The 26,723-nt window shown below is 50.5% G+C and overlaps 2 protein-coding genes across 9 annotated transcripts in view; one reads left to right on the forward strand and one right to left on the reverse strand.

Annotated features, from left to right (window-relative positions):
* Positions 1-12,102, forward strand: part of RGMA (repulsive guidance molecule BMP co-receptor a) — a 25,406-nt gene extending 13,304 nt beyond the window's left edge. Inside the window, exons 3-4 of the mRNA XM_057365808.1 lie at positions 6,219-6,730; positions 8,914-12,102. Coding sequence (XP_057221791.1) covers positions 6,219-6,730; positions 8,914-9,609 — 1,208 coding nt within the window. The 3' untranslated portion in view covers positions 9,610-12,102. The remainder of the gene's footprint in view (positions 1-6,218; positions 6,731-8,913) is intronic.
* A 2,903-nt stretch (positions 12,103-15,005) lies between these two features.
* Positions 15,006-26,723, reverse strand: part of CHD2 (chromodomain helicase DNA binding protein 2) — an 83,112-nt gene continuing 71,394 nt past the window's right edge. For all 8 annotated transcript variants that reach the window (XM_057365802.1, XM_057365805.1, XM_057365806.1 and 5 more), the window contains 12 exons: positions 26,381-26,520; positions 25,524-25,662; positions 25,235-25,385; positions 23,874-23,996; positions 23,431-23,559; positions 22,563-22,703; positions 21,287-21,421; positions 20,031-20,209; positions 19,406-19,505; positions 18,709-18,925; positions 18,011-18,260; positions 15,006-17,903 (listed from right to left, as the gene is read on the reverse strand). In XM_057365802.1, the coding sequence (XP_057221785.1) occupies positions 17,570-17,903; positions 18,011-18,260; positions 18,709-18,925; positions 19,406-19,505; positions 20,031-20,209; positions 21,287-21,421; positions 22,563-22,703; positions 23,431-23,559; positions 23,874-23,996; positions 25,235-25,385; positions 25,524-25,662; positions 26,381-26,520 (2,038 nt within the window). In that variant the 3' untranslated portion in view covers positions 15,006-17,569. The remainder of the gene's footprint in view (positions 17,904-18,010; positions 18,261-18,708; positions 18,926-19,405; positions 19,506-20,030; positions 20,210-21,286; positions 21,422-22,562; positions 22,704-23,430; positions 23,560-23,873; positions 23,997-25,234; positions 25,386-25,523; positions 25,663-26,380; positions 26,521-26,723) is intronic.

The raw sequence follows: 26,723 nt of genomic DNA on the forward strand, positions 1-26,723 counted from the left end.
TCTCCGCCGGTGTCTGCTCACCCTTGTCACCGGGATGGATAACATCCATGACAGGGATGAGCTGGAGCAGCCGTGCTGGCTGGGGGCTGAGAGAGCTGCCKTGGCTGGCGCGGAGCATGCCGGGCGGCCGAGAGCCGGGTCTGGAGCCAGAAGAGCTGACTAAGTGACAGGAGCCATCACGGCTCTTCGCAGCATCCAGCAGTTGGTTCTGTGCCTCTCAAGACACTGACTCTGCTGCTTTCCTGCCTGGGCTTGTCCCGTGTCTCTGCGACGCCCGCACAGGAGACATGGGGGGCCGTGAACTCGGTCTGAGGACAAAAAGGAGTTGGCCGTGGCAGGTCCGATGGATGCTTTAGCGACTGACACGGGCTGAAACGAGAAAATTCCATCTGTGTCCCTCTTCTGACTTCAAGGAATTGTTTCTTCTTCCCCCAGCATCCTCTTGAGCAAGACAAGGATGGGGTTAAAGGACRCTGCATGTTTTGAGGTGTGCTCTGGGGTGCATCTAGAGTCACTTTATCGTACACGAGTAGGGCCTTTGCCTGGATTAATGCATCTGCTGCTTTTGCCGGTGGAAATGAGCACAAAACCCCGGCCGCAGAGTGGAAGGTGGCCCCTCAGAGCCAGCCTCCCCACTCACACCCTTACAAAATATGAGCCCCAGCTCTTTAAGAGTCAGGTTTATTTTTCTCCTTCAGTTTGCTCCTCCCGGTCCTCCCCCCACTTCAGTGCAACTGAAACCTGATCTAATCCCTTTGCACATGGGTAATTTATTGGTCTATTGGGCTTTTCTTGATGGCAAATTGCATTGTCTTTCTTCCTGGGTTGAGGCTTTGGAGCAGTTTGCTGCATTCCTGCAGCTCTTTTCTCAGGGCTGATCTTTCACACCCCCTCTGAGCACAGTCAAATCAGTTTTATTGGGCCTCTTTGTTATGCAAACAAGGCAATAATAACCAGGCTATTATTCTGCAAGATTGTGCTTGATTAACAGTTCAAAGGAGGTCGCTGGAAGAGCCCGGCGCTGTCTTCTCGCACAAATCCTTTCAGCAGGCTCGGGTCAGGTGGCCCTTGGGTCTGGCTCGCCCCACGGTGCCCTGTGGGGTTGGGGGAAAGCTGTCCCTGCCCGTGACATCTCATCCATCAGAGCTGCACCGAGCTGCTCCTTTCTCTCCCTGGTGTGACAAGGCGCCGGCTGATCCGTGTCATAAAATAGAATCGCAGAATGATTTGGATTGCAGGGGACCTTTAAAAGGTCACATCGTCCAACCCCCCCTTCCATGGGCAGGGAACTCGTGAATGTCTCCGGGATGGGGGACCCACCACCTCTCTGGGCAGCCTCTGCCGGTGTTTCAGCGCCCTAATTGTAAAAAAGAAAAAAAAAAAATCCTTCTTTATATGTAATCTCACAGCCCTTGTAGACATTGAGATGTGGGTCCAGCATGGCCACTATGTGGGATGGCTCATGTAGACACCCCCTGAAACAGGGACAGCATGAGGGGCTGGATGCAAAACACAATGTGCATTACTTCAATTTTTATTTGGACTCCTGATACCTTGCTGGTMGTGATCCCTTGTGCCATGTTTTTAAGGAGCAGCRTGTTTTGTTGTTTGGTTGTTKGTTTTTTTTTAAATTCTGGGGTCGTTTTCATGCTGGTGGTGACTGCTGTCCACCTGAGAGCAGAGCAACCCACATCTCCTTGAGGCTGGCAGATGTTGCTGGTATTTAGCACCTTGGAGAATCGTGCCTTTCCTATTGAGGTGTCAGCATAAATATGTTTATTTAGATTACTTAAATAAATATGTGTTTAGGAGCCTAAGTCTGGGTGCTCAGATCTGAGGCCAAAGGTAATTAGGCTTTACTGTGTTCTCCAAAAAAGCCCTTTACTGCCTGTGTGAGGCTTGCACATCTACACTTCAATCCGTGTATTTGGAAAAACGCGGGATGATGTATTTGCATCACATGTGGGTGATGAAATACTTTCCAGCCCGTTAGGAACCAAGAGGATATTAAAAAACATCGCTCAGCAGTGAACACTTCAAAATTAACAGGTCTGGTGAACATGCATTCAAAAGTCTTGAAAGACTCTGAAGTCTTAAAAGATCTTCAATCTTAAAAGAAATAGTTTTTGCTTGCTGAAATTAATTTCCAGTAATTCTCTTGGTTACAGGAATTACAGGAGATTAGAAGAAATGTTGATTTTGTGCTAGTTTTCTGAAAAGGCGTGATTTGGGTAAATGAAATCCAGGTTACTTGACACCAGCTGAAGGGAGAATAGGGCAGCACCGATAATTAAATGCTGTTAAGGTTAGATGCGTGTGTATGTTTGAACACTTAATTTGACATTGAGCAATGCAAAGTACCAGTGGTGAGGGCAGAGCCGTAGAACCGGGGTTGGGTGACACCCCAGAACCCTGARTGTGTGTGTTTGGTGGTTCATGGGATTCTTGTTGAATGGAGGAGCACTTTACTTGGGAGAAAGTAATGGGTAAAACAAATATTAAGCTRTGCTTTTAAAGTAGAATGATAGTGAAGTATTTGTAATTGCAGAGAAGATTCTGGGGTACCATTGTGTGCAGTTTCTCCTTCTGTTTTGTATTGAGATGTTTGATATAAGAAACTCTTCTGTTTAGTTTAATCAATCTTTTGGTTTTGTTGTTGTAAGTAAAAATTGTACGTTGAGTGTGGATTTTAACGAATATTCTTAAATAATTCACGTGCTTTCCAAATCAGGAGCTCAGGAAAAGCTCATATCTGGTTGCCTGCTCAGTGCAATGTCTCTCCCAAAAAGGGTGACCTCGGCAGAGTTGTGAGCGTGTCCTTTATCCCTGTTGCCTGTCGGGGTGTGCAGGAAACAGGGCTGATGGTGGGGCTGGGCAAACACCTTCCAGCGAGAACTTAAAAGTGCAAACCGTTTAGCTTATCTGGAGGATTGACAAGGAACTTGATTGCARTGTGTAAATATCTTTGTGGGAAACACACTTGTTACTAACGGACCTTTTACTGCTTTGGAGAAAATTGCTGGTTCTTTTTATGTCCTTACAATGAAGTCAGATAAAATCCACTTAGAACCGAGACCCGTGTTTTGTAAAGGTGATAAACTCCTGAAACAGCCCGCCGAGGAGCGGGGTGGTTTTTCAATGTGCACAGACCTCAGGAGTCCCCACGGGAAGTGTCCCTGAACAAACGGGGGATGCAGGGGAGCTGTCCTAGTCATGGTGGTTTTCTGTTTTTTTTTTGTTTTTTGACTTTAACTTTCTGAGACCGGTGGTTTCAAGCTAACAAAGTGAATTTTGTTCCCTGGCTTGCATGGGAAAGAAGATCATGGGGAGTTTGGGAGGTGGCCTGGAGGGGTTGAAGTCACCTGTCTAAGAGATGAAGGCTGAGAAAAATCACCCAGACCTGGGGGATGTCTCACAGATCTCGGGAGAACCTCGCCGCGTTCCTGCTTGAGAGGGATTTGTTTCCATGCTAAGTCATCTGTGGYTGAAAAACAGAACCATTGTGAGTGGATGGAAAATAGATTATGCGAAATTGAATAAACATTGTTTCTTGGCCCGGGTACAAATGAGCCTGCACCACCATGCCAAAGCCGCTGCCAGAGGGGACGAGGCAGGGCTGCTTGGGAGGGGTAAGGGTCGTGTTTGCTCTCCTCAGAGCAGGCAGTTTGCTGGTTCCTCCCCAGCAGCAGGAAGGATTTACCGTGAGCCTGGCTGGGGAAATGTCCATGGGAAAGGCCGGTTGTGATCTCACACAGCGCCCCAGCGCCATGGCACCTGGATTTGGAGATGTGGCCTTATATGGGGCCCTGAGCGGAACGGCGAGAGGGGACGGTGCCAAAAGCTGAGCGATAACATCTTAGAGCTGAACGCTCCCCCTTCAGGCCCTGGGAGGAAGGAGATGGGCTTCCCTGCTCGCCGTTTGGTCGGGATTTTTTTAATTCGGTGCCTTATAAAGTCACGCGTGACCCCGGGCAGGGTTGCAGGGGGATGGGTCCGGCACTGGGTTTTGGGGCTTCTTAGCAGCCCCCACTTTGCCACAGCTCACGCCTGCCTGTCCTCATTCAGGTGAATTAAGCGAGTCCTTAAAAAGCAAGAGGCTGTGGGTTTATTCCTGCTAAAAGAATCGCCTCTGTGCAGTACAAGCTGCTGGCTGGGTGGGGTGCTTTGTGTAGTGCATCCTGCTGCCTTCCTGAGCCGTGGGGTGTGTGGCTCCTGCGTGGCCAGGGATGTGTCCCCCGGCTTTTCCTGGAGCTGTGCAGGTCTGGCTGCAGCGACAGCACCTTCTGCCACATGCAACCCCAAGGCATCCTCGAGCTGTTCAYTAGCATAACTGCTAGGAGAGCAATGACTTTAATTGCCTGATGCCACTGGGGTTTGGGATAACCAGCAGTGGTGGCACTGGTCACACTCCCGTGTGCTGTTTCAGCAGCCCTGGAAAACCACGCTCCCGGGATGAACAAAAGAGGGATATGAAATAATAAATATCTTTAAATTTGACMCATACATGCAGAAGACTTAGCAGAAACGTGAGCCCCATGTCCCGGATCAGGACCTTGTTGTTGAGTCACCTCTGGTCAATGAYGAGTTAAAGGCTTTCCACAGAGCTTCTTGCAGGTTTAAGTGGGATGCTGCCAAGACCAAACAGCTCCCGGTTCTCTCAGTGCTGTTGCTAGCATCTGCGTTTATTAAACATGAATTTTAAAACTGTGAGGAACCTGTCACCATTTCCTATTTGCACTTCACTCTTCTTGGAAACAGAGAGGAGACAGGTTTATTTCTCACAGCCGAACTGCTCAGTGTTTTATAGTCTCAGTCTCCCTTTCTGATTTTCCAGCACCAACTCTGTTTAGGTTTCCAGCGCTGTGATGTTTAAAACTCCAACATACTGTKTTCCCTGAAACAATACTGGGTTTTGTAACTTTCTTTCTAAACAGCTCTGAGATGCTTTTGGCACAGATGCCTTGCCAGGCTCCTTCTAAACAAGCCCCRAGACAGGAATATATGGGTACGCCTGCAATAGGCACCAGGAAAGCATCTGGAAATGGTGGTGCTTGTCTTCTCCTCCTCCTGCTGCCTTTTGTGCCTGAGCCCATCCTGTTTCCAAGCGCTCCGAGGGGGTCGATTAAGAGGAGAGGAAGGAAAATGCCATGAATTTTAAGCAGTGTGAGCCTGGGTTCACCCAGCAGGACTCCACATTGGCAGGGGCAGAGTAGTGTCTGCGACGTTCAGCTATGGCCATGTGCCTTTTGCACAGCTGCTTTCAAGTCTGCTCCGGGGAAGCCACACTGCCCCAGGGAGCAGACATTGTGCAGGGGGGGGAAAAAAAACAGGATCTGAATTTTCTTTTGCCAGGAAGCTCCAGGACTGCAGCTGAGCCCAGCAAAGGCCCTGCAGCCTCTGGCTTCGCCTCCGCCTGGGCAGCGCACGGCGGGTGGGAAGGGGAGGCGGGGGCTTGCTGGCATCCCCGCACCTGCTGTGCCGGTTTTTCTCCTCCAYCTCTTGTTCTCTCTCAGCGGGCCGTGGTGGGGAACGGGCTCCCAGGGCTGGGCAGAGCCGCACAGACGTCAAGGAAGAGGATTTTTTTGGCTCCCGCTCCTTTCCGGAGGCAYGGGGATTCGGGTGAATGCTGCACCCGTCACTGCTGCAGCACTGGGGATGGAGGGGTGGCCTCTGGCTGTGCTGTAGGGTGGGTCATGCCACTGGTCCTGCTTTCACCTGGGCACAGCAGTCGTGCCAGTTTCCCCAAACCCATAAAGGAAGAAAAGGAAGAGAGCAAGCAAGAGTTTTTTGGTGGTAGAGCTCAGTCTAGACACAGCGCCCAGTAACTCATGCAGCACAGAGCTTAGAATGTCAAACCCTAAAAAGGCATTAAAAACCCCATTGCATTTCCCGCCGCATTAATGATCCTCCCTTATCRCTGCTTATGAATATGTCCCATTCTTCCACACCATGGTTTCCCCCCATGATCACGCATCTAAGGGCTGGGTGCTCTTTCCCTTTTTGCCTTAAATTGGGGTAGATCCTGTCGGTTTCTTTGGCTTTGATGCATGGGAGTTGGGTCATGTGAGAGGGTCACGTCTGGCGAGCGAGGCCCCGTCACGCGGCCGGGCCGGTGTCATGGGTTTGGTCSGCGGGAGGAGGGCGCAGCCCCTGCACGGGGGCAGAGTTGGCCGAGCTGACACTGACCTGACCCCCCACTATGTTCTCCCCTCCCGCAGTGACATCTCCATGCAAGATCCTCAAGTGCAACTCTGAGTTCTGGGCGGCCACGTCGGGCTCGCACCACGCGGGCGCGGAGGAGGCGCCCGAGTTCTGCACGGCGCTGCGGGCGTACGCTCACTGCACCCGCCGCACCGCCCGCACCTGCAGGGGCGACCTGGCCTACCACTCGGCCGTGCATGGCATCGACGACCTSATGGTGCAGCACAACTGCTCCAAGGATGGCCCCACGTCGCAGCCCCGCCTGCGCACGCTGCCGCCCGGGGACAGCCAGGAGCGCTCCGACAGCCCCGAGATCTGCCACTACGAGAAGAGCTTCCACAAGCACTCGGCCGCCCMCAACTACACGCACTGCGGGCTCTTCGGGGACCCCCACCTCAGGACTTTCACGGACACTTTCCAGACCTGCAAGGTGCAGGGGGCTTGGCCGCTCATAGACAATAACTACCTGAACGTGCAGGTCACCAACACGCCCGTGCTGCCCGGCTCCTCGGCCACCGCCACCAGCAAGGTGAGSCTTGTCCCCGTGAGGGGCTTCAGAGCAGCCTTTCTTTCCTCCATGAATCCCCCATTCACACATCTCCTTGGGGAGGGTAAGACAGAGCATGAGATCCTATGAATTGGAGTGTTCGGCCCTAAATATTGGTGTCCATCCGATATTTTGTCCCCAGCCTTGAGTGAAATGGGCTGTGGTTTCTTGTTGAGCACTTCCAGCCCCATCACAGTGAGCAGGCTGAGGTGCTCCACCTCAGGGGACCTTCATAGCCAAGCCAGGGATTGCAATTAACATCTTGGGACTTCAGATTCTGTGAACAGTCAGATCAGGAATGATGTTGCCACCTTTTAGGGACCCCCAAGGCCCAAGGAAACCCAGGGCCGCTCTCCAGGGAGTCTCCAGCTTGTAGGAAAAAAGCCTGGAGGAAGCTGAGCACCTCACACTGCCTTCCCCTCTATCCAGGCTTGTAATTGTCTCTGTGGTTTGCAGCCAAGTCAAGACATTTTGTGGGGAACAATCAGTTCTAGAGGTGCATTGATGGACTAAATAAACATCCTGAAGGTACGAGGCAAACACAGAGAACCCAAGTGAATAAGTGCTGCTGTGATACAGCAGGGCTCGTGTGTCACAGCCTCAGCTTCAGGAGGGACCTGGGCCTGAGGAGCTGGTGTGCTGCCCCTGGTGCAMGGGCTCTAGAGGTAATGGGATGCTTTTTGTGCTGAAGAAAAACGAGGCTCAGCAGGAGGCATCTGCTTGCTTTTGGGAAATGTGCTGTCCCRTCATGTCTGGGAGTTCTGCTTCTCCCTGTGTGTGGGGAGAGAGGAGAGAAGCATATGTAGGACAGGGGCTGCTTCTCTGCTCTGCGTGTCACCCTTTAATCCTAAACTGGAATTGGCATTGAGGTTCTGACCTGTCCTTGATAAACCCCCTCAAAGATAGTTACTGATGCTCTAAAGTCCTTCCCCACTAAAAAAAGACATCAAAACCTGCTGAAGCTTGCAAGGAAGTCTGGCTTGAGGGAAGTGGTCCTTAATGATTGCAGGACCTGCTGGGATCGCAGGATCACCATCTTAATTGAGCCTTTTCACTCCTTATCTGCCTCTCGGGTTTGTGGTGAGGAGGGATTAGTCATGAGACCTGCAGCGTGAGCTGTGGGAAGCGCTGCTGTGTCATGGCTGGAGTGCTGTGAGCTGCTGGGAAGGATGGGAGCTCCTTGGAGCTCTTGGTGTTCTCTGCCCTCTCATGCAGCCCTGTCCCGCTCTGGGTGGATCTCAGCCTCCCCCTTCATGGGGGCCATGTGGCAGGAGGTCCCCTTTGCCACTTCTCCCTCCTGGGCAGAAAGGTGCAAGAGCTGAAATAGGAAGTGTAGTTTGTGCTGTTCGTACATGCAAACTCTGCTCATTTTCCTCCTCAAGTCTTTCTCCAAAAGGCAGCACTGTGAGGTCTTTCCTCTGGCAAAGGGCCCGTGTTTGAGCCCGGCCAGGGTGAGGAGGCATGTTGGGCTCTGTTGGTRTCACAGAACCATTAAGGYTGGAAAAGACCTCTTAAGATCGAGTCCAGCATTAACCCAGYACTGCCAAGGTCATCCCRAAGTCACCCCTGGCAGGGCCATCCTGCTGGGACACGMTGAACACTTGTGGGGTTGAGATGTGGAGCAGCACACATTTCAGGGCCCATGGGARAAATCCCCGTTGGTCTGCAATTTGTTAGGGAAACAAATTGGTCCAGCCCTTGGGATGTAAATGTCATGGGAGTCGGAGGAGCAGCTCCACCGCCTCGGAGGGAGTCAGGGCTCATCCCCTGTGCCATCTGCCAGCCCCGGGGGCGAGGCAGCGCTGCGTGCACRGGCATGCTGCCACAGGCCTGCGAGGAGGGCTGCTCCACCCAGCTCCAGCTGCAACGGAGCTCCTGAATAGGGCTGGAGATAACAGCCACATCCAGGTGGTGCCTTCAGTCCARCCCCTGGGTCTTGGCTCTGTACACGGTGTCCTCATCCTTTTGCTGGAGCGGGATGACCATTTCTTGGTGGCTAAAAGTCAGGGCCTCTTCTTAGGGTGAAGGAGCTGCCCATGATCTGAAGGTCACTCCTGTCCGGGCTGACCATCCAGCCCTTCCACCTGCCACCCTGCTGCTGCTGTGGCTGTGTGCTCTCAGGTGGTCACCACTGGCTGTAACCATGCTCCATTCCTCCCCCACAGCTCACCATCATCTTCAAGAGCTTCCAGGAGTGCGTGGATCAGAAAGTGTACCAGGCAGAGATGGACGAGCTCCCTGCCGCCTTTGTGGACGGCTCCAAGAACGGAGGGGACAAGCACGGAGCCAACAGCCTGAAGATCACGGAGAAGGTGTCGGGCCAGCACATCGAGATCCAGGCCAAGTACATCGGCACCACCATCGTGGTGCGGCAGGTGGGCCGCTACCTCACCTTCGCCGTGCGCATGCCCGAGGAGGTGGTCAACGCCGTGGAGGACCGGGACAGTCAGGGCCTCTACCTGTGCCTCCGTGGCTGTCCTCTCAACCAGCAGATTGACTTCCAGGCCGTCCGCTCGGCTCAGGCCACCGAGGGCCGTGCCCGGAGGAAGGGGCCCAGCCTGCCCGCCCCGCCCGAGGCCTTCACCTACGAGACGGCCACGGCCAAGTGCAGGGAAAAGCTGCCCGTGGAGGACCTCTACTTCCAGTCCTGTGTCTTCGACCTCCTCACCACGGGGGATGTCAACTTCATGCTGGCTGCTTACTATGCCTTCGAGGACGTGAAGGTGCTTCACTCCAACAARGACAAGCTGCACCTCTATGAAAGGACACGGGACCTGTCCCCGGGCAACACGGCCCCCGCGGGAGCGCATCCCGCCCTCTGGGTAGCACTGCTGTGTTTGTGTTGGCTGTGCTTGTTATAGAGTTTGGCTCCTTCTGGAGAGCAGGAAGAGGGCAGCAGGAGGGCACCAGGGATGAGATGCAGGTGCTGGAAAGCAGGAGGTTGGATATCAGAGCCTCACGGGTTGTCCTCAGACCTCAGTCTCTCGCCTGGGTGCAAGTCCTCCGCGTTCCCAGCTCCTGCCTGGGAGGAACGTGCTGCCAGCGGGACCAGTGAGGAGTTTTTGCTGGACTGTTCCTTGTCTGGACCTTCCTCACCTGCCCCTCCTCGTGCTCCCTGTCRAGTGGGTGCTGGGGAACCCTTGTAGCTGCTCTCCTGACAGCGCTGCCCCGGTCCCAGAAACGCTCGTGGTGACTGTGACAGTGGCGTGTGTGAACGTGGCTTTGTCTGCAGAGAGCAGAGCCCACGAGCAGGGCATGGAGCGGTGTGGGACAGAACCAWGCCTGGCCAGCACAGCAGGGCGGGGTGTCCTGCTTACCAAGGCCAGGCTCTGTTTTTGGGGCACGTYCTGCTCTGCCCACAACCCTGTTGCTGCAGAAGGCGGTGCAAGGGGCTGAAATGGTGGGCAGTGATCCCACGCTGGCTTGGCTGCTGGTGCCAGGCACCTTCTGGGTGGAAGGAGGACACGTTCCTCAAGCCTTGGCCTGCGTTTGCCGTGGTTCAGAGGCATCCCCTGTTCCAGCCAGTTCATCTGGCTGATTCACTCAGTTGTTTTATTCCTGTCTCCCTTGTCTCTCTGCCTGGACCCACTGCGGACTCTCRATGGCAACGGGAGAAACCTGGCCAGTATTCAAGCGGTTTCTGCGACTCCTACCCAGCATCGGATGAGTTCCTCACACCATTCGTTCTCTGGTCCCCTGAAACTGGCAGCAGGGTGGCTGCTCAGTGGGAGACCCCACCTGCACCTCCTTCAGTCCCTCCCTGCCCGTGGCTCGGCCTGGGCCAGCCCTGGGATGGAGCAGGAGCGTGGTGCTCTTTTTTTTTTGCTGCTAGGTCTCTGCTCTGCTCCCCATCCTGGGGCYGCGACTTGCAACCCCATTGCAGACCAGTTGCACCTTAAGCCCTTTTGGGCTTGAATCAGAAATGGGGCAATGTCAGAAATCCAGCCAGGAGACGGGATGCAGCAGAGGACCCCCCCAGCTGCCTCCAAATGTCTGTTCCCCGCCTCGAAACCATCAATGATCTCCTTCCCCCACCACATTGTGCTGCCCCTCTCCTCCTYTCTTGAGTTCCTCTGTGGTTCACCCCATCGCTCATCGAACAAACATCAAGACCACCTTTGGTCTGCGCCTTCAGGACCTCCTGGTGGATTTTCCCTGCCTTTCCTCAGGGGGAAGTTCCCAGAAAAAGGCCCCAAAACACGTGTCACWCTTGGGGGCACCTCCTTGCTCTCCAGGGAGGTCTCTGGGCGTGATGAGACAAGCTAGCACCAAAAGWGGTGGGAACAGGCTAGGTTTGGCAGTCTGAACTGGTGCCAAGAGGCAGCCTGGTGTAAATACTGAACATGACTATTCATTGTGTCCTTACAGCTCTAGAGCTCCGTTTGTAAAGCAGCAGAGAAATGCAAACTTGTGTCGATGGATGTAATTTATATTGTCTCTTTAATATATTAGAGCCCTGGCATTGATCTTGTGTGACTGTACAGATGAAAAGATGTAATTGGTTTTTAAATGTTTAAGGAAAGAAAAGAAACAAAAAGATGTGTTTACTACTTTGCTCCTTGCTTTGTTTGCTGGTGCCCCAGATACTCTGTTTTAGGGAGATTTTGGAATAAARATATCACAGTTTGGAGGTGCTGAGGGGACCACGGCACAGGACTGTTTCATTTCCCAATGCACTAATGCTCAGCCAGGCTGATTTGGACCTTTTGTTTTCTTTGTCCTAGAGATAACAAATTTTTAATCTTCCCTAGAAATTCAAAACAGCTTTTAAACACCAAAATCTCTCTCTGGATAAAGAGGARACTTTAATTTCTTGCTGTTACCCCACAGCTAAAAGCAGCTGTGCACAGCCTCCCTCTGAGCACACAATGCTGCCTTGAAAGCTGCCTGAGCTGGCCCAGCCACAGCGTGCCAACAGGTCAATAATTCCCTCAGGMCCTCCCTTTCCTATAAAACAATCACCCCACAGCACGACATGCTGTGCTTTAGGGGCAGTTTCCATCCAAGGAAAGTCCTGTTATGGTGTGGCTSTGTCCAGGTGGGCGCTGCGGTGGTGGCCGATGGCGTGAGGTGGTTGGGGTATCCCTATTTTARAAGCAAACAGTGAAGCACTTTATTTTGGTTGTGTTTGACCCAGTTCTGGTTAAAGGTGAAGCGTGGCCAAGAAGGACCCGATACTTGGAAACAAACAAATGAAAAAAAAAACATAGGCAAAGGGGGGGCATTTGGGAAAGGCCCCCCCCCAGCTCCTCCCTGCGCTGAGACCCCCGGGAGTGTCACCGCGTGTAAATACTGTAAATTATTTATTGAGAGAAACGCAAGTAAAGTTTGAGGTTTTTTTGACAATAAATGAGTGGGTCTCTGTTTGTTCCCTGTGTGCTGCCTGGTGCTGTTTCCCACTCAGCTTTCTGCCACCTGAAGGACCCTCTGAGAGCTCATTTCTGTCCTGGGTTCTACTGAGCATTTCACTCTGGAGTTCAAGTTATCTACAAAATTAAAAAGGGGATGGAGATAAAATACAGATTATAAACCATTAGAGCCTTGCCTCGCTGGGAAAGGAAATGTGCAGCGTTGGAGCCCAAGTGGGCACCATCACCTTTCCCCTGCTCACCCCAGCAGACTGGGATGTACATCCTGGTAATGGTAATTCCTCCTTTCCCGGTTGGGTTTRTTGCTGCCCTCTAATGAGAAAAAACAAAATTGCATTTTTTTTCTGCTAAATTTTCCCTTTGTGAAATCTGAAGGGACYCTTTGTCACAGCAGCTGGGGAAGGGAGGTGCTGGGGCAGGGTGGGACACCAGCACCAACTAAAAATGTACATTATTTGTGCGAATCCATGCAATGATGCCCTGTACCAAGAGATCAGWCGCCTTACATTCCCCTCCTTGCACCAGAGCTCAGGTTCAGCCAAATCTGAAATGGCTAAACCTGAAATGACTAAATCTGAAAATTAATCTSTGAAGTGCCCAGAGTGCAGGGGCTGGGGGTGTCCCTCACTCACTGCTCTGCCAGGAGGTCACCAATGGCYCCTGCTTTCAGCCTGAGACAGCAAAGAGGCAGCACCTGCGTGTTCCAGAGAGACAAAGTGCTGATAGATGGCATGGGGACGCCCGAGGGACAAGGGTGCCCCATCCCCATTAACCACACAAGGCATCAGAGCATCCCCAGGAGGGGAAGGCTCAGGCTGTGCAGGGACACGCGTGGTGGCAGTGGTGGCTCTGTGGCATCTGGGAGAGGTTCAAACTGCTCTGCAGAGCACGGTCAGGGCTGTGAGAGCGCAGCCCCTGGGGGATACAGGGTCCTGTCCCATCATTCTGCGATGGACAGCAGCCCAAGTGCCACCASCTGGGTCTGGGGTGGGTGTGCAGCCCCACTGTGGCTGTGTCTGCCCATCCCCTGGCCTTGGGACACAGCTTCACACCCGAGTGCTCGGGATGGAGCAGCGACAACTGCAGAATTTTTTCACTAAAAACTCTTTTTGCAGGGATCTGGCTGCCCTCTAGAGKGTCTGCTCCGCTGTGAAGCACAGCCCGCTCCCCTCACTGGGTGGTGGCAGTGGGGCAGGGCTGCGGGTCCTGCTCCCCGTGCCAGCATTTGCATGGACCATGTCCTTCTGGATGACATTGCTGGGACTGACCAGACCTGCCTGCTGTGGACACATGGGAAGGGGTCATTTCCCCAAGGGCTTTGAGAAGCCTTAGGATTGAACTGCTCTCAGTGCTGTGGACGTGAGTGGGTAGGGAGATGCCAGGCTGAGCTGTGCTGGGGAGACACCAGGCATCAGGGTGTCCATRTCCTTACCTGCCTGCTTAAATTTAAAAAAAAATCACCCATCTCTGGTAGATTGACCCCACTGAGCCCCAGGCACGTAGACCCAGCCCAGCTCCCTGCAGCCCCTGTGCCTCCCTGCAGCCGAGCCCCTCTCCCTGCTGAGCCCCATRGCTAACAGCCAGTCACTCTTTCCATTAGGAAATCCATTTTTCAGGAGCATATAACTCAGCTGTGAAATTTCACTCTTGGCTGAAAGTTGGCTSAGCAGCAGAGAGACTGGGAAGGGCTGGACCCGGTGGCTGCAGGTGTGAAAAGTACTTTTTACAATGAGCTTTTATAACTTGGGAGGAACGGCTCCAAACCCCCTGCTCAGTGTGAGGGTAAAGACCAACACGAAGCAGCCACTGGATGCCACCACATCCCACTTGGGAGAGGCACATTCTGCCCAGGAGGGGCTGGGGACAGAGAGCAGAACTCACCCATGCAGCAGGAGCAACACTTCTCCTAGAGAAAGGGGAATTCTCTCCAGAAAAGAAAAAAAAATAAATGTACACATTCTCAGATATCCATAAAATATGGAAGTGGGATAAACACATAAACATCAGTATTACACCAGTGAAATCCTGGTGGATCTGGGTGAGAGAATGTACAGCTCCTTCTGATCAGGAAATTCCCATCTGAAGAGGCTTCCAAGTCTCTATCACCACAGAYGGTGAAACTATGTGATAACAGCCAAGCAGAACATGCTTATTCCTGTGAAAATATCCATGGTGGCTTGCCTGTGGCTGGCAGGAAAGGGCCCTGTCATCCCAAAAAAAAMCCCAGACCTGCAACAGGGCCCCCCAGAGACACCACACCGGGGCCCTTCTGAAAATCTCAGTAACACTTTTTAATATACAAGAATCAAAAGTACAGCAGTTTTACAATGTAGGAAAATTTCATACATACTATATAAACAACATATTTACATCAGAAATCACTAGGACAGTGGCATTTCTTTCACAAATATAAATTAATATTAATTACYGTTTTTAGTCAACAGGTTTAAAAGTCCGTATTTTTACAGTAAGAGTCCTTCTCTCCCCGGAGGGGAGGCAGAGGTGGGGAGGAAATGGGTGAAAGCAAAACAGTATTTTTGTGTGGATCACAAACCATTCACACAAGGACTTCAGCACTTGGTTCCATGTCCATTTTGGTTGGGACCACATCACCTGTCCCCACAGCAGGTTTTGGTCTGCAGGACTTCCACCATGTGAACTCACAACTTTACACCATTTCCAAAGAGGTCAGGCTGAAAAACTTTTTTTTTTTTTTTTTTTTAATTTTTTAAAAAGGAAAACCCCAGCAAGTTACTGCTTTTTCCTGYGAAGAGGCTGGAGGGAATGCCACAGSCGGTTCGGAAGGAAGAGCTGTACCAGATGTTGGCACAAACACCACAGGGAAGTTTCTGGCTGTGGATGTGTCCCCTCTGATCCCACTCACCTGTGATGGTGTCTGGTTATGGTCCCTGTGCTGAGGGGACATAAAATGCATGAGTGTCTGTGTGTGTGTGTGTGTGCTCGGGGGAGACTTCCTCCCAAATCTCATTCTCCAGCTTCACTAAAGCCAAACCCAGCAAAGACCCGCCCACCACGAGTGCACAACATGATGTGACTTCAACACCAGACTGAAGTGACAGYGGGGACAGCTCTCCAGTGGATGTGGATAAAGCTTTTGCTTTTACACAAGAAGAAAATCCCAACCAACCTTGTGTCTGGAACCTGGGATACAAGCAGAAACCCCCACATCTCAACACAGAAAATGCCTCTTGCTGGGATCCAAAGTTTTCCTGCACCAACCCTAACACTGGTTGGCCAGTACTGCCTTTGCTACACGAGTATGGCATGAACTTCCCACTGTGACAGTGCCACRTGGTGACAAAAAGAGCAATTCTCTTTGCCCCTCCAAGATTTCTTCCATTTTCACATTGAAAASCTAATACCTCTGAAAAGAAAGGACCTCTTTGTGGAATACCACAGCCTGCAGTCACAGCTTAGTGGGAAATGCCACGGGAACSTGCTCTCTCCACACCTCCCATCCCTCCGAGGGGGACTGTGGAAGACTTGCCTTCACCTTGCCCTGCACAGGTAAGCACAAGTGTAACACTTCATCAGGGCAGCGACTGCCCCATAGCAAACAAAACTGCCCTGAATTTGGTGGAAATCTTGCAATATAAAAACAAAAGGGGAATAAAACCCTTCCCATGTGCCCTGCTGGAGCAGCGGGATCAGGGGGAGTGATGGCAGCAGATTTCCAGGGATACACTGCATGGAGGATTATTAGTGTCAGTTTGCATGCGCCTTCCAAGGCACTGGCTGGAGTCAGGAAGCCAGCCCTGAACACCCATCTGCCCTCAGTCTTTTGGGGAAAGGACATCACAGCTTATTAGGGTCAAATACTGGCAGCTTAACAGGAGGCCCAGCTTCTGTGCCCCACCAGAGGGGAGCCTGGCACAGCCTGGTCTTTAATACTGAGCTCTGGGAGGTGACAGCCCCACACACCACGCTCGGGGCAGCCTTTGTGGTCTCCAGGGAACTCCAATCTGAAAAATAATCACCCAAGGTACYTCTGACCAACAGCACATGCACAACCAACGCCTCTCACCACAGCAGTGTCCAGGCCAGAACTGGTTTGCATCAAATGCTGTGGTTTGAATACCTGGAGTGCTTGCTCTGAAATACACTGAGCTGGGCTGCGCATTCCTCTTTTCCCTCTGCCATGCTGGGCTTTAAAATCCAAGGATTTTTACAGATCAGTACTGAATTCCTCATTCTCCCCCTGCTCACTGAGGTGCTAAGTCCTCGGGCTCATTTCCAGTTTAGACAGACAGAAGGTCTGTAAGAGCAGGTACTTTTAGCAATTCAGARTCACTGCTGGAAAGGTGGCAGGAAGGTGTGACCATTCCCTGAACAGCGAGCACTCCACTGGATTCCTATTTCTCTTTGTTCTACCATCCTTTATCCTTCAATTACAGTAAAGGTTTGTGATCACTGCTTCGTGAAGCACAGAGAGAAATGATTTGCCCGAAGACCAGAGACTTTATGGCAGGAAGATCAGGAGTTCCAGAATCCCAGAGCCTTCTTTTGATCTCGCACCTCCCAGCCAGCATCTGTTAGYTCCTGGACCACCCAAGCAGCCCATGCCAGAAGAGAAGAGTTTTGTTATGAATTCCTGAGCCCTGTCCACTGGGAAATACTGTTCTCACCCCAATTCTTTCCTACTGGTTAGAAGAGAACTAAGGAAGTTGGCCTTTTTTTCCCATATCCCAGTTTTCCTGCTTAGCCCCGGAGTCAAGATTTGCCAGTTCCAGCTCTGGTTATGGGAGGAAGATCCCCCCACCTTTTCTGCTGCAGGGAAACACAGCAGCAATCAAAGCAGAGCCAGTTTCTTGAAATGGATAAAGACACAGAAATGATAACACRGCCAGGAAAGTGATGGATTGTCACCAGCATGGCTCCAGCTCCTCTGGAGTCATCCTGCAGGGACATCAAGCCCCTCTTCACACCAAGCTTGGCTGCTGAGGGACTCTCCTGTCCCTCCTTGGATATATCCTCCCAYTGCCCCATGCTGGTGACACACAAATCCCAGCCCAACCAGTTAATCCCCAAGCCCAAAGCAGCATCTGTCACTTATCAAGTCGGAGCAGGCACACAGCCTTCTGCACCATCCTAAGCAGCATCAATCTGCCTTCTCCTTCGGAGGAAACACTGGCTGGGGAAAACTCCCTTGGGTCCATTGGACTGAGGAGAACAAAAACAAAACAAAGAACGAGGCAGCAAGGCTGGTTCCATGATAGAACAGTTCAATGGTAAAAAAGGGGAAAGGAAATGGGAATCTAAACCAGAATCAAGAGCTAGGGAAAATCTTCCTCCACCCAGTCCCCCAAAATCCTCCTTGACCCAGCCAGATGATAGCAGCATGTTCAGAGTTTCTCGTTGCTGGCCTGGAGAAAGCAGCCACCATCGTGTCAATCCAAGTATTTCAGAAGCGCGCTTCCCCCTCTCAGTCCCTTCATGCTTTCCGAATGTTCCAGTTATAATCTGGATTGTTTTTCTGTTCCAATGACCTATCCAGAGGTGACCTGTGATCGAGAGGCGACTTGGAATCGTGGGGGGATTTCTGAGAGGGGGGCGAGCGAGGGTCCGAAACTCCAGGGTGAGATGGAGGGAGRGGCTGTTTGTAATCTCCCAGTTTGTCTGTGTGGAAGGACCGGTAGTGGTCCGAAGGTCCTTGGCCATGGTAGCCCATGGGTGGCCTGTGGTCAGACATGCGCCGGAAATCCTGCTGGTGGTAGTTCTGAGGCCTGAAGTCGTCGGATCGCCGACGTTTGGAATCGTGGTGGTGCCTGTGGAGAGAAACAAAATCATGCAATGAGCTCTCCATCCCTGACCCTGCAGTCAGTGCAGCTTTGCCAGCTCCCCCACCAGCCCAGCCCAGCCCAGAGCTCATCACCTGTCGTAGTAGTCGCGGTGGCCCCGGTGGTCCCGGTCGCTGTTGTACTGCTCGTAGGGCCTCTTGCGGGACAGGTTGTTTGGTCTGTAATTCCCAGAGCTCCTGTGGGGCTCTCCCCGCGAGCGCCGGTCCCCGTAGTGGTGGTCCTTGTACCAGTGCTGCTCGTACTGGTGGTGCCGCTCCCCGCCCCACATCTGGTTGCTGTTGCCACCGTAGTTGAACTTTCGATCCCTCTGCCAGTCTCCTCGGTCTGCCACGGGGAAAGAGCACCTCTAAATCTCTTTCATGCTTTGGTTTAAGTCAGTTTATTTCCCTGAATTCTCAAAGAAATTATAGCTATTGATGCCCCTTTAAATCTCTTCCATAATTTGGTTTAAGTCYGTTTACTTCCCTGAATTCTCCAAGAAATTATAGTTATTGATGCCCCTTTAARTTTCTCCTCYCTAAACTAGGTGGGCTCAATTTTATTCTTTGAATTTATCATTATTTCTTTAACATCCTCACAAATTTCATTCCATCCCRTTCTTAAATTCTTTTCCTCACTACATCACCATGTCTTCTAGCCCAGCAACAACTGCAGTGGTAATGTACGTTCTATCCTATCACCTTTAAACCTGAGCARTCTCAAGTCCCAGAAGGATTTGTTCCAGGAGCATTAGCTGAGAAGGGAAGGTTTTTGCTGGTGTGCCAGCGCTCACCTGTGTTGCTGAAATGTCTCTTGTTTGGGTGGCCGTAGTTGTCCCGTGGGTGCCCGTGCATCTGCTGCTGGGTGTGGGAAGGGGGCATGTGCATCTTCTGGGAATGAGGATTGTGAGGCACGTGAGACTGGGACATCACGGAATCGCGGCTGGAGCCCGAAGGCTCTGGGCGGAACGGCTTCTTCATGCTGGACATGTCCTCCTTCTTCTTCTGCTCCTGCAAGGTGCAACACAGGGACACAGCTCAGCTGCATTCCCACCCAAACATCTGCACTATGTGAGCAGGGGSCTCGCCTGCCAGGCTCCAGATTTTCCTGCCTCTTTGAGGAGCTGGTGAGCCAGCTGTGTGCCCAAGAACAGCACAAAAGAGGTGGAGGACAGGCAAAGCTCTGCTTCTACACCTGATCTCTGCAGGGCAGCACGCCCAGGCTTTTCACTCTAAAGGGCAACTGAGTGCCACGTGCCACATCAAACAATGCTTTGGTCAGAACAGCCAGGACAAAGTGACCAGAAACTYCACATGAAAAAGAAGGCAAATGCAACCAGACTGTTAAGACGTTGAGAAAATCACAGACTGCCAGCAACAAAGAGCACCCATGGTAAGAGAGCACACATGAAGGACAATGTATTGACACTTCCAACAACTTCCAGCAATTTTTAAGGACAAATCACAAAGGAAAAGCACTTCAGCTCTCACCTCCTCTTCCTGTGATCTTTTCTTATGAGCCATCTTGTAGAGTTTGTGTAGTTTTCTGGCATCAAATTCTGTGAATTTTGACACAAATATCCATAGGTTCCTAGAATGACAGGAACATTTTCTGTTAAGTGCTACAGCAGCGGTTTAACTGCCAACTGCTTCCAAACCAACACCAAATTCGTTCTACCCTCTCCAGAACACAGTCTTAGCTCAGGACAGGATGATCAGCAGGGCTGGAACCAAATTCCTCAAAACAAAATAAAGAGACTTGCAATGGTTTATCTGACCTAGCTTTGAAATCAATTTTAATGAAACCAGGACAACTTGAAGACAAAGCCTTGCCTGGGATGGAAGACYATCCCTAGAATTGTCCAAGGCCAGGTTGGATGGGGCTCTGAGCAACCTGGTCTAGTGAACTGTGCCCCTGCCCATAGTASGGGGTTGGAATTGGGTGATTTTTAAGGTCCCTCCCAACCCAAACCATTCCATGATTCTGTGACTTTGCAGACTGACTGGACCAGAAAACACAAGATTTCACAGGTTAAATCAGAGGCAGATGGCACACTCATCCACAAAAAATCCTACCATTTCAAAACACCCTAGACGAGCCAAAACAATCCCTCACCTTCTCCATAGCTTGATGTGATCCTGGTCAGTGTAGGCTTTAAGGCACTCAGAGATGCGRTCACCGATTTTCAGGAGGCAGTTGCGCGTGTGCTCCAGCTGCTCTTGAACCGTCAGTCCCTTATCAGGCTTATCAAGTTGCTTCAGTGCTTTTTTGACTGGTCTCATCCTTTCCTTGCACTTGAAAGAGCAAYAGAGAGGAGAAAGTGATTAATTTGGCAGAGGGATCTACATCATTGACCTGTTAATCAGACAGAGCTGAAAAAAGCTTGTTTAGTTTTATCTGGCCATTAGGCAAGGAGAAATCACCTATAAAATAGCAAATTGTTAGACAAGCTGCAGACAATAATCAGGCAAAGACAAGAGTCTCCCCTCCTGCACTGCCTCTGCCTTTTAGGGGGGAACAATTGGTTTGCAAGCTGTAACCACACGTGGTCTGCCCCTGCACGGATCCGTCCAAGCCACCACACACTGAATCAGCCACCCCAGCTGAAGGACTGCTCAACTCAATCCTGTCCAATCCCATCTTTGGTCACTTGAATGCTTGCTTTTACCAAAACTGGCAGACATGGGATGAAAGCACCATGTTTTTCTGCCTGGGCACATGAACACCGTGCACAGACAGGAACTCAGGTTTTTTGACTGCCTGCCTGGACCTTGTGTGCATCACAGAAAGAAAGTTGAACAAAAAGACAAAAAAACCCCAYTGGACCTGCAGCCAATACAGAGATGTGCATTGAGAGAACTGTTTTTAAGAAGTGGTATCTGCCAAGGAGAATCTGCCACGACAACTTTTACTAAAAGGCAATTTTACAACAAGTCTTGCAGGCACRATTGCTGCAAGAGCATTTACGCAGCCCCGCGCCTCCTGCAAGGTCACCCTCAAAACTCTCCTGCATTTCCCTGCCTGAAAGAACTTCAGTGGCTCCTTAGCTTCTAGAGGAGAGAGAATGTAAAGCTGCAGGGTTTTTATAATGCAAGGCTGTTGGCTGAGCAGTGGGAAGTCTCCAGCTGAAGCAGAGAGCCCTTGTGCATGCTCTGCTGACACACTACCAAGCTGGCAGCACTGGTGGGCAGCTCTCGTCCAGGGCTGTCCTGCCCTGCTCTCAGATCAGCCAGAGGAAATCCCTGTGGGGCATTAGGAGGGCATTCACACCCCAACATCTAAAACATGTCCTTGGATGGCATCTGGGCAAACCCCAACTGCCTTGCTGGGCTCTGGGCACTGCCCTCCCATCTCCCAAGGCAAATACTCACTATGCTGAATGTTTCTTGGTCCAGATCATCATCCTCGTCTTCTCCAATGGGGATTGGCTCACTCCCTGCAGTAATGTGGACAGGACCTTGTGATCTCTTCCCTTTACTTCCAGATTTGGCCTCGCCACCTTTAGGCTTTACAAGGACAAATTGCACACATCACACGATGAGCCAGCATGGAGGATCCCAAGCGACCCAACTAACAACTCCCACACTATTGTTACTGGCAGTTGCTAAACCTGGGCACTGTTCCTACAACTTTCCTCCCAGAATCTCAAACTGTTGAGCTGCAATGGCTCTGTTTAGCTTTACATCATCCCTGAGGGAGCAGTGAGAAGTCAGAGCCAGCAGTTTGGACATGAATGCGATATTCACACTCATGGGGAGAAACCAATGTTGAAGACTTGGAAGAGAGGTTAAAATAGAGAATGTCTCTCCCTTGCAAAGGRCAGAACTCAGGGTAGTCTCACATCAACGAGGATCTGCAACTTTATGTAATATCATTAGTTCTCAAATCATGGCCTGTTCATGTATATTTTTAATTATACGACTTATCTGCAGTCAAAGCCACACCAGAATCACTGGAAAGCAAACTTTCCCCTATATAGGCAACGAAACTTCTTCGTCTGCACTTATGACCTCAGTGTCAAAACACACTGGGCATGCAGTACATACCTGTTCCTTGGACAGGTACTTCAGGTCATTATTATGGAAGGTTTTACCCCCCTTCCAATTTGCACCCAGCCTCAGGGCACTTGTACCAAAATTCAAGAGACACTTTAGTCTCCAGCATACCAGTGATGTTGAAACACYCATTCTGGTGAGTCCTGAGAAGTGACAATGACAACTTACAGTCTTGATGGTGTGGACACTTGGGTCATTTGGGTGAGCTTAAATTAAAGGGGAATACAGACAAGGAGCTGCCAACCCCGTGATAAATCACAGCTGGACACAACTTTGATCTGAGTGCTCCAGGCTCTTTCCCTGTTCTTCCTTAACATTAGCTCTGTGGCTGTATCAGTGTCACAGGGACAGCTGTACTTTAAAGGCAGTCTGACAAAATCTCTTCTGTTCTGGTCACATTCCATCAGGCTTTAGGACATATTGCCTTTTCTACTTTTTATGGCAATTGAGCAGGTCTGAGAAAGGGACACCCCCTCATCCCATGGTGTTTCACTGACATCTCTTCACACAGGGCCTTTAATGAATCCCGAGTCTCACACTTTGTCCTGCTCAGGGACTTCCCCATCAAGCTGCTCCTGAAAGCACCACATACCTTCTCTTTCTTGTCTTTCGTCTTCCTTTTCTCTTTATCGCTCTCCTTTTCTTTCTTAGAGGATGTCTGTTTTTCCTTGTTCTCTTTGTTCTCTTTCTTCTTCTGTTTCTTTTTCACTGGGCTCTTGTCCAAGCCATCCTCCTAGAAAATCAGTCACAGCACAAAGCTGGAGTCCCTCACCTYCTGTACATTCTCTTCCATAAAACTTACATCCTTCAAACGCAGGCAACTTTTGAGATTTACTGTCCAGATTTACCCTCACACCTCTTCAAGCARACAGCAAGCCCTGCTCAAGCAGCTGCCATCCCCCCAAAGTTGACCAAAGGGTATGAAAAACCAGCCCAGCCCCATTCTGTGACAAGCTGGCGAGCTGCAGAGCAGCACTGCTCTCCTGTGCCAGCTGTGCTGCACAACACTCAGCCCCTGAGGTAGATACTGATCAGCACACGAACAAAAAGCCTCACACTGCAAGCCAAACCACTCAAAGACTGAACGTTTTCTAAGCAACAGCATGACCTTGGTAAACTCCAGCTTCACCACGGGCTGACGTGCCCAAAAGGAGAGGGAAACAATTCTTCTTTCTCTCCTTTATAAGGGCAACAGGCTTTGTCCTGAGACAACCTTTCCCCCAAGTCAGTATTTGGATGTTTGTGGCCATTCTGGGATGCCCCAAATCAGTTAAAGCACTGACCTAAAAGAATGGCTGGGAAAGGTCCTTCTTTCACACTGATAGCTGTATGTGTGTTTTTGTGAGCTTGCCAATCCTGTGGGAATTCCCTCCCAGTGCCCCTCTGCCCCTGAGCTCCCCAGGCTTTGCTGGGGGTGCTGGGCAGTGTCAGCACAGCCCAAATCCACCAGGCTGCCTCACCTTGACTTCACCTTCCTCTGACTGGTTGTCTGAGTGCCGAGGAGAGGAGAGCTCATTCCCATGCTCATCTTTGACTTTGGGAGCCTTGTTCTCTTTCTTTACTCGTGGTTTCCTCTTCTTTAGCTTGCCCTGGTAAAAACATGGAACAAGTCAGGGAAAGCAAATAGCCACAGCTACTTCCTGGGGATGAACCCCATCTCCTGAACATCCTGCAAACAGSTGCAGGAAGCCTGATGAGCCCCAGGCCTTCAGCAAGTGCAGTAATAACCTGMCACTTATTAATTATCATTTAAATTATTAATATCACAATGCAATCAGACAATAGACAAGTCCATATTCCTTCACAGAGACGATGTTCAAAGACCTGGGAACACCCAGGGTGTCTCCTGCCATCAGCCAACCACTCCCCCTGAAACCCCCAGAMTCAATCAGCCACATCTCACCTCTTCCCCATCTTTCATGTTTTCTTTCTTGTCCAGATCTTTTTTCAGCAGTTTCAGCAGATAATCKACTCTGGTCTGGAGCTGTTTTCCCTGAGGTTTCTTATCTGTCTCAACAGGTAGGATCTTTGATAAAGCAGAAARAAATATATTTTCATATTTTATTATAAAAGAAGAAAAATAATATATATTTTTAATATTTTTCAGGCCCAGCAAAAGGCTGCAGGACTGCACCTTCTGGGGGAAAAAGAAGGCTTAAGCCTTCCTTCCCACCTCACAGACTCTCCCTGTCTGTCAAAGCTCCTAGCARGCAAACATCCCTCCTCTTGGAATTCTGCAGAAATTAAAGGATCCYAAGGCAGCTTGCTAAGTTCTCTTGAAGGAAAAACAAACCCTTTACAAACTATATTTGGGATCTTGAGTTGCAAAACTGATTCCACTCCCCTTKGACACATCAGGTTTGTTTGTGACAGCTTGGTCACAGCAGCCCAGTCACTCTGGTAACTTGAGACATTGCTACAGCAGGGGCACAGATGCACAATTTTTAGTGGAAAACAAGGCTGAAAGGTAACACTTTGTGGAGGAAATATTTCAGCTTGTCAACTAGGTTTCCTTCACACTTCCCTGGAAAATGGGTGGTGTGTCTGAGGCAGCTGTTGCCATTGCCAGATGCCTTTGTGAGCTCCAYGCAGGGAGGGCTCTCAGGCACAGCCTGATCTTTGCAGGATGGCACAGGAATGCTGCACGCTGGCAGCAAAGCCAGTGTGGAGATCCCCAGTGCTCCTCAGCCCTGTGTGCAGCTTCCACGCCCTTCCTACCACACTGACACAACGGATGGTGGCTTATTTTTAACCCAGATCATTTCAGCATGGTCCCTGTAAACTGTTCTTGTGGGGATGACTGAGGAGCAGAGGAATAGATGGAGGCTTTCCAGCTGGCTGTGCTGCCATTCCCAGTCATGTAACCATACCCTCCAAGCTAACACGGACCAGCCTTGACATGAGCGGCGTCAAATCTGTGAAAAATTATTCCCACTCAGAAATTCACACTCAGCTTCTTGTGAGATGCTCAGGGAAACATCAARTCACGGCTGTGCAATGCAGCCTTTTCTCCCCTGTGCAGGGAAYCACACGTGTCATTCTCTGCCTGCATCATTTCAGTGTGGTTCACCTGGCACTGCCCACCAAATGACACAACTCTGCTTCCCATCGAGCATGCAACATTCCACGAAGGTCACTGATTTCCTCATTACCATTTWTCATGATTTTTTTTGAGTTGTTACAACCATAAACATCTGTTTCTGCAGTAAATGAGGCATGTTCTCTATGAGCACTGCAATGGAAGCACCGAGCAAAGCGACCTACCTTATCGGATAACTTCAACTCCGGATCTGTTTTAATTAGCTCCCAGTTTCCATAACCATGCTCGTAAATTCCCACTAACAAGCGAGAATCCTCCTCCACTCCCCAGTCTACATCAAAATGAGCAGCTTTGACACGGCACGTCAGGCGGTACCTAAAGGCATTTCAAACACGAGCTACTTTTAATGCTGTGGAGGATAAAGCAAATCCACACATCCAGGCTATTCTCTTTCCACTACAAAATCCAAATTCCCTGAGCCTCTTTCTGCATTGCCTACTTAGCCAAACTCACTTCTTCCTTTCCTCTGGGTCCGAGGGAATGGATCTGTGCAGCATTTCAAACTCCTCTTCGTGCTGGATGATGGATTTCACRTTGACTTGGACACCAGAAATCTTGATGGTTGGACCTCGTCTCTTTCCAGGTCCTTTCCCTGTTCAACAACAAAACACAGCAATTCAGAGAATTCTTACAGAAAGAAGTGTCTCTGTAAAATGGCTTCACAGACAGTAATCAAGATCTTGCCTGCAACCTCTCATTCAAACATAAGGCCCAAATATAAGTTTTCTTCCACTAATTCACTTAGATCTGCAATTTAAACACTTCCCAGTATAATTTTTTTTTAAAAATACTTTTAAGTACACTGGACCCCTTGCTTCAGCAGTTTTGTCCTGCTGCAACAGGCAAAGACACAGCAGAAAATCTATCCCTGACCCTGAATCTCCTAACCAACAGCACAGAACAGCCATACAGAGAGTGGGTGGTGATTCCAGCTCTGGGAATTGCTAACTGTGGATCCAACCTTACCAAGGAGTACACAGCACTAGTTTGATTTCCAGTCCCAGGAGCAGTTAAAATATGATCTGCTTTGCTTTGTAGCCCAGCATTAAATAAGCTGATCACTTCAGCCTCTCCCATAAAAATCTGTGTCCAGCAGAAGCTGATGGACCCAACTGGAATTTCCCAGTGTGAGCAGAAAGCTCAGGAGTTTCTCTCTGTTGGTGAAGAGAGAAACTGTTGGCAGAGATGGGGTGGTTTAAGTGTGGTTTTTTTCACTGCTTCCAAGTCACAGTGTGGGAATGGTTTCCTCACCAGCTCCATAGAACACTCCCAGAAACCATCCCAACAGCAGAAAAAACCCTCCTGCCTACCTTCCCCTGGATTTTCCTTCAGCTGCTCCTCRTACTCCTGCATTGCTGACACACAACTGTTGTGGATGAGCTCCCCCAAACGCTTCAGGTCAGCCACGGATTTATCCACCAGCTCAGCATCCCGGGCAATGCACTCCAGCCTGGCAAAGGGGGAGAGTTTTGTATTTGATACAGTCACTTCCTAATCAATTGTTTCACAGCTCAGTGCTTACAGATATGAATGCATGGAATAGGAACGAGTTGAGTTGGGGCAGGAAACAAGCCAGTTTTTGTCTTTTTTTTTTTTTGGTCTGACAGCTGCAGTGCAGATGTAGAAAAACTGATCCAATCCTATGGAATTTTT

This window comes from Malurus melanocephalus, unplaced genomic scaffold (assembly GCF_030028575.1).
Source record: "Malurus melanocephalus ecotype Western Australia unplaced genomic scaffold, MMel_1.1 scaffold_58, whole genome shotgun sequence".
Lineage (NCBI taxonomy): Eukaryota > Metazoa > Chordata > Aves > Passeriformes > Maluridae > Malurus > Malurus melanocephalus.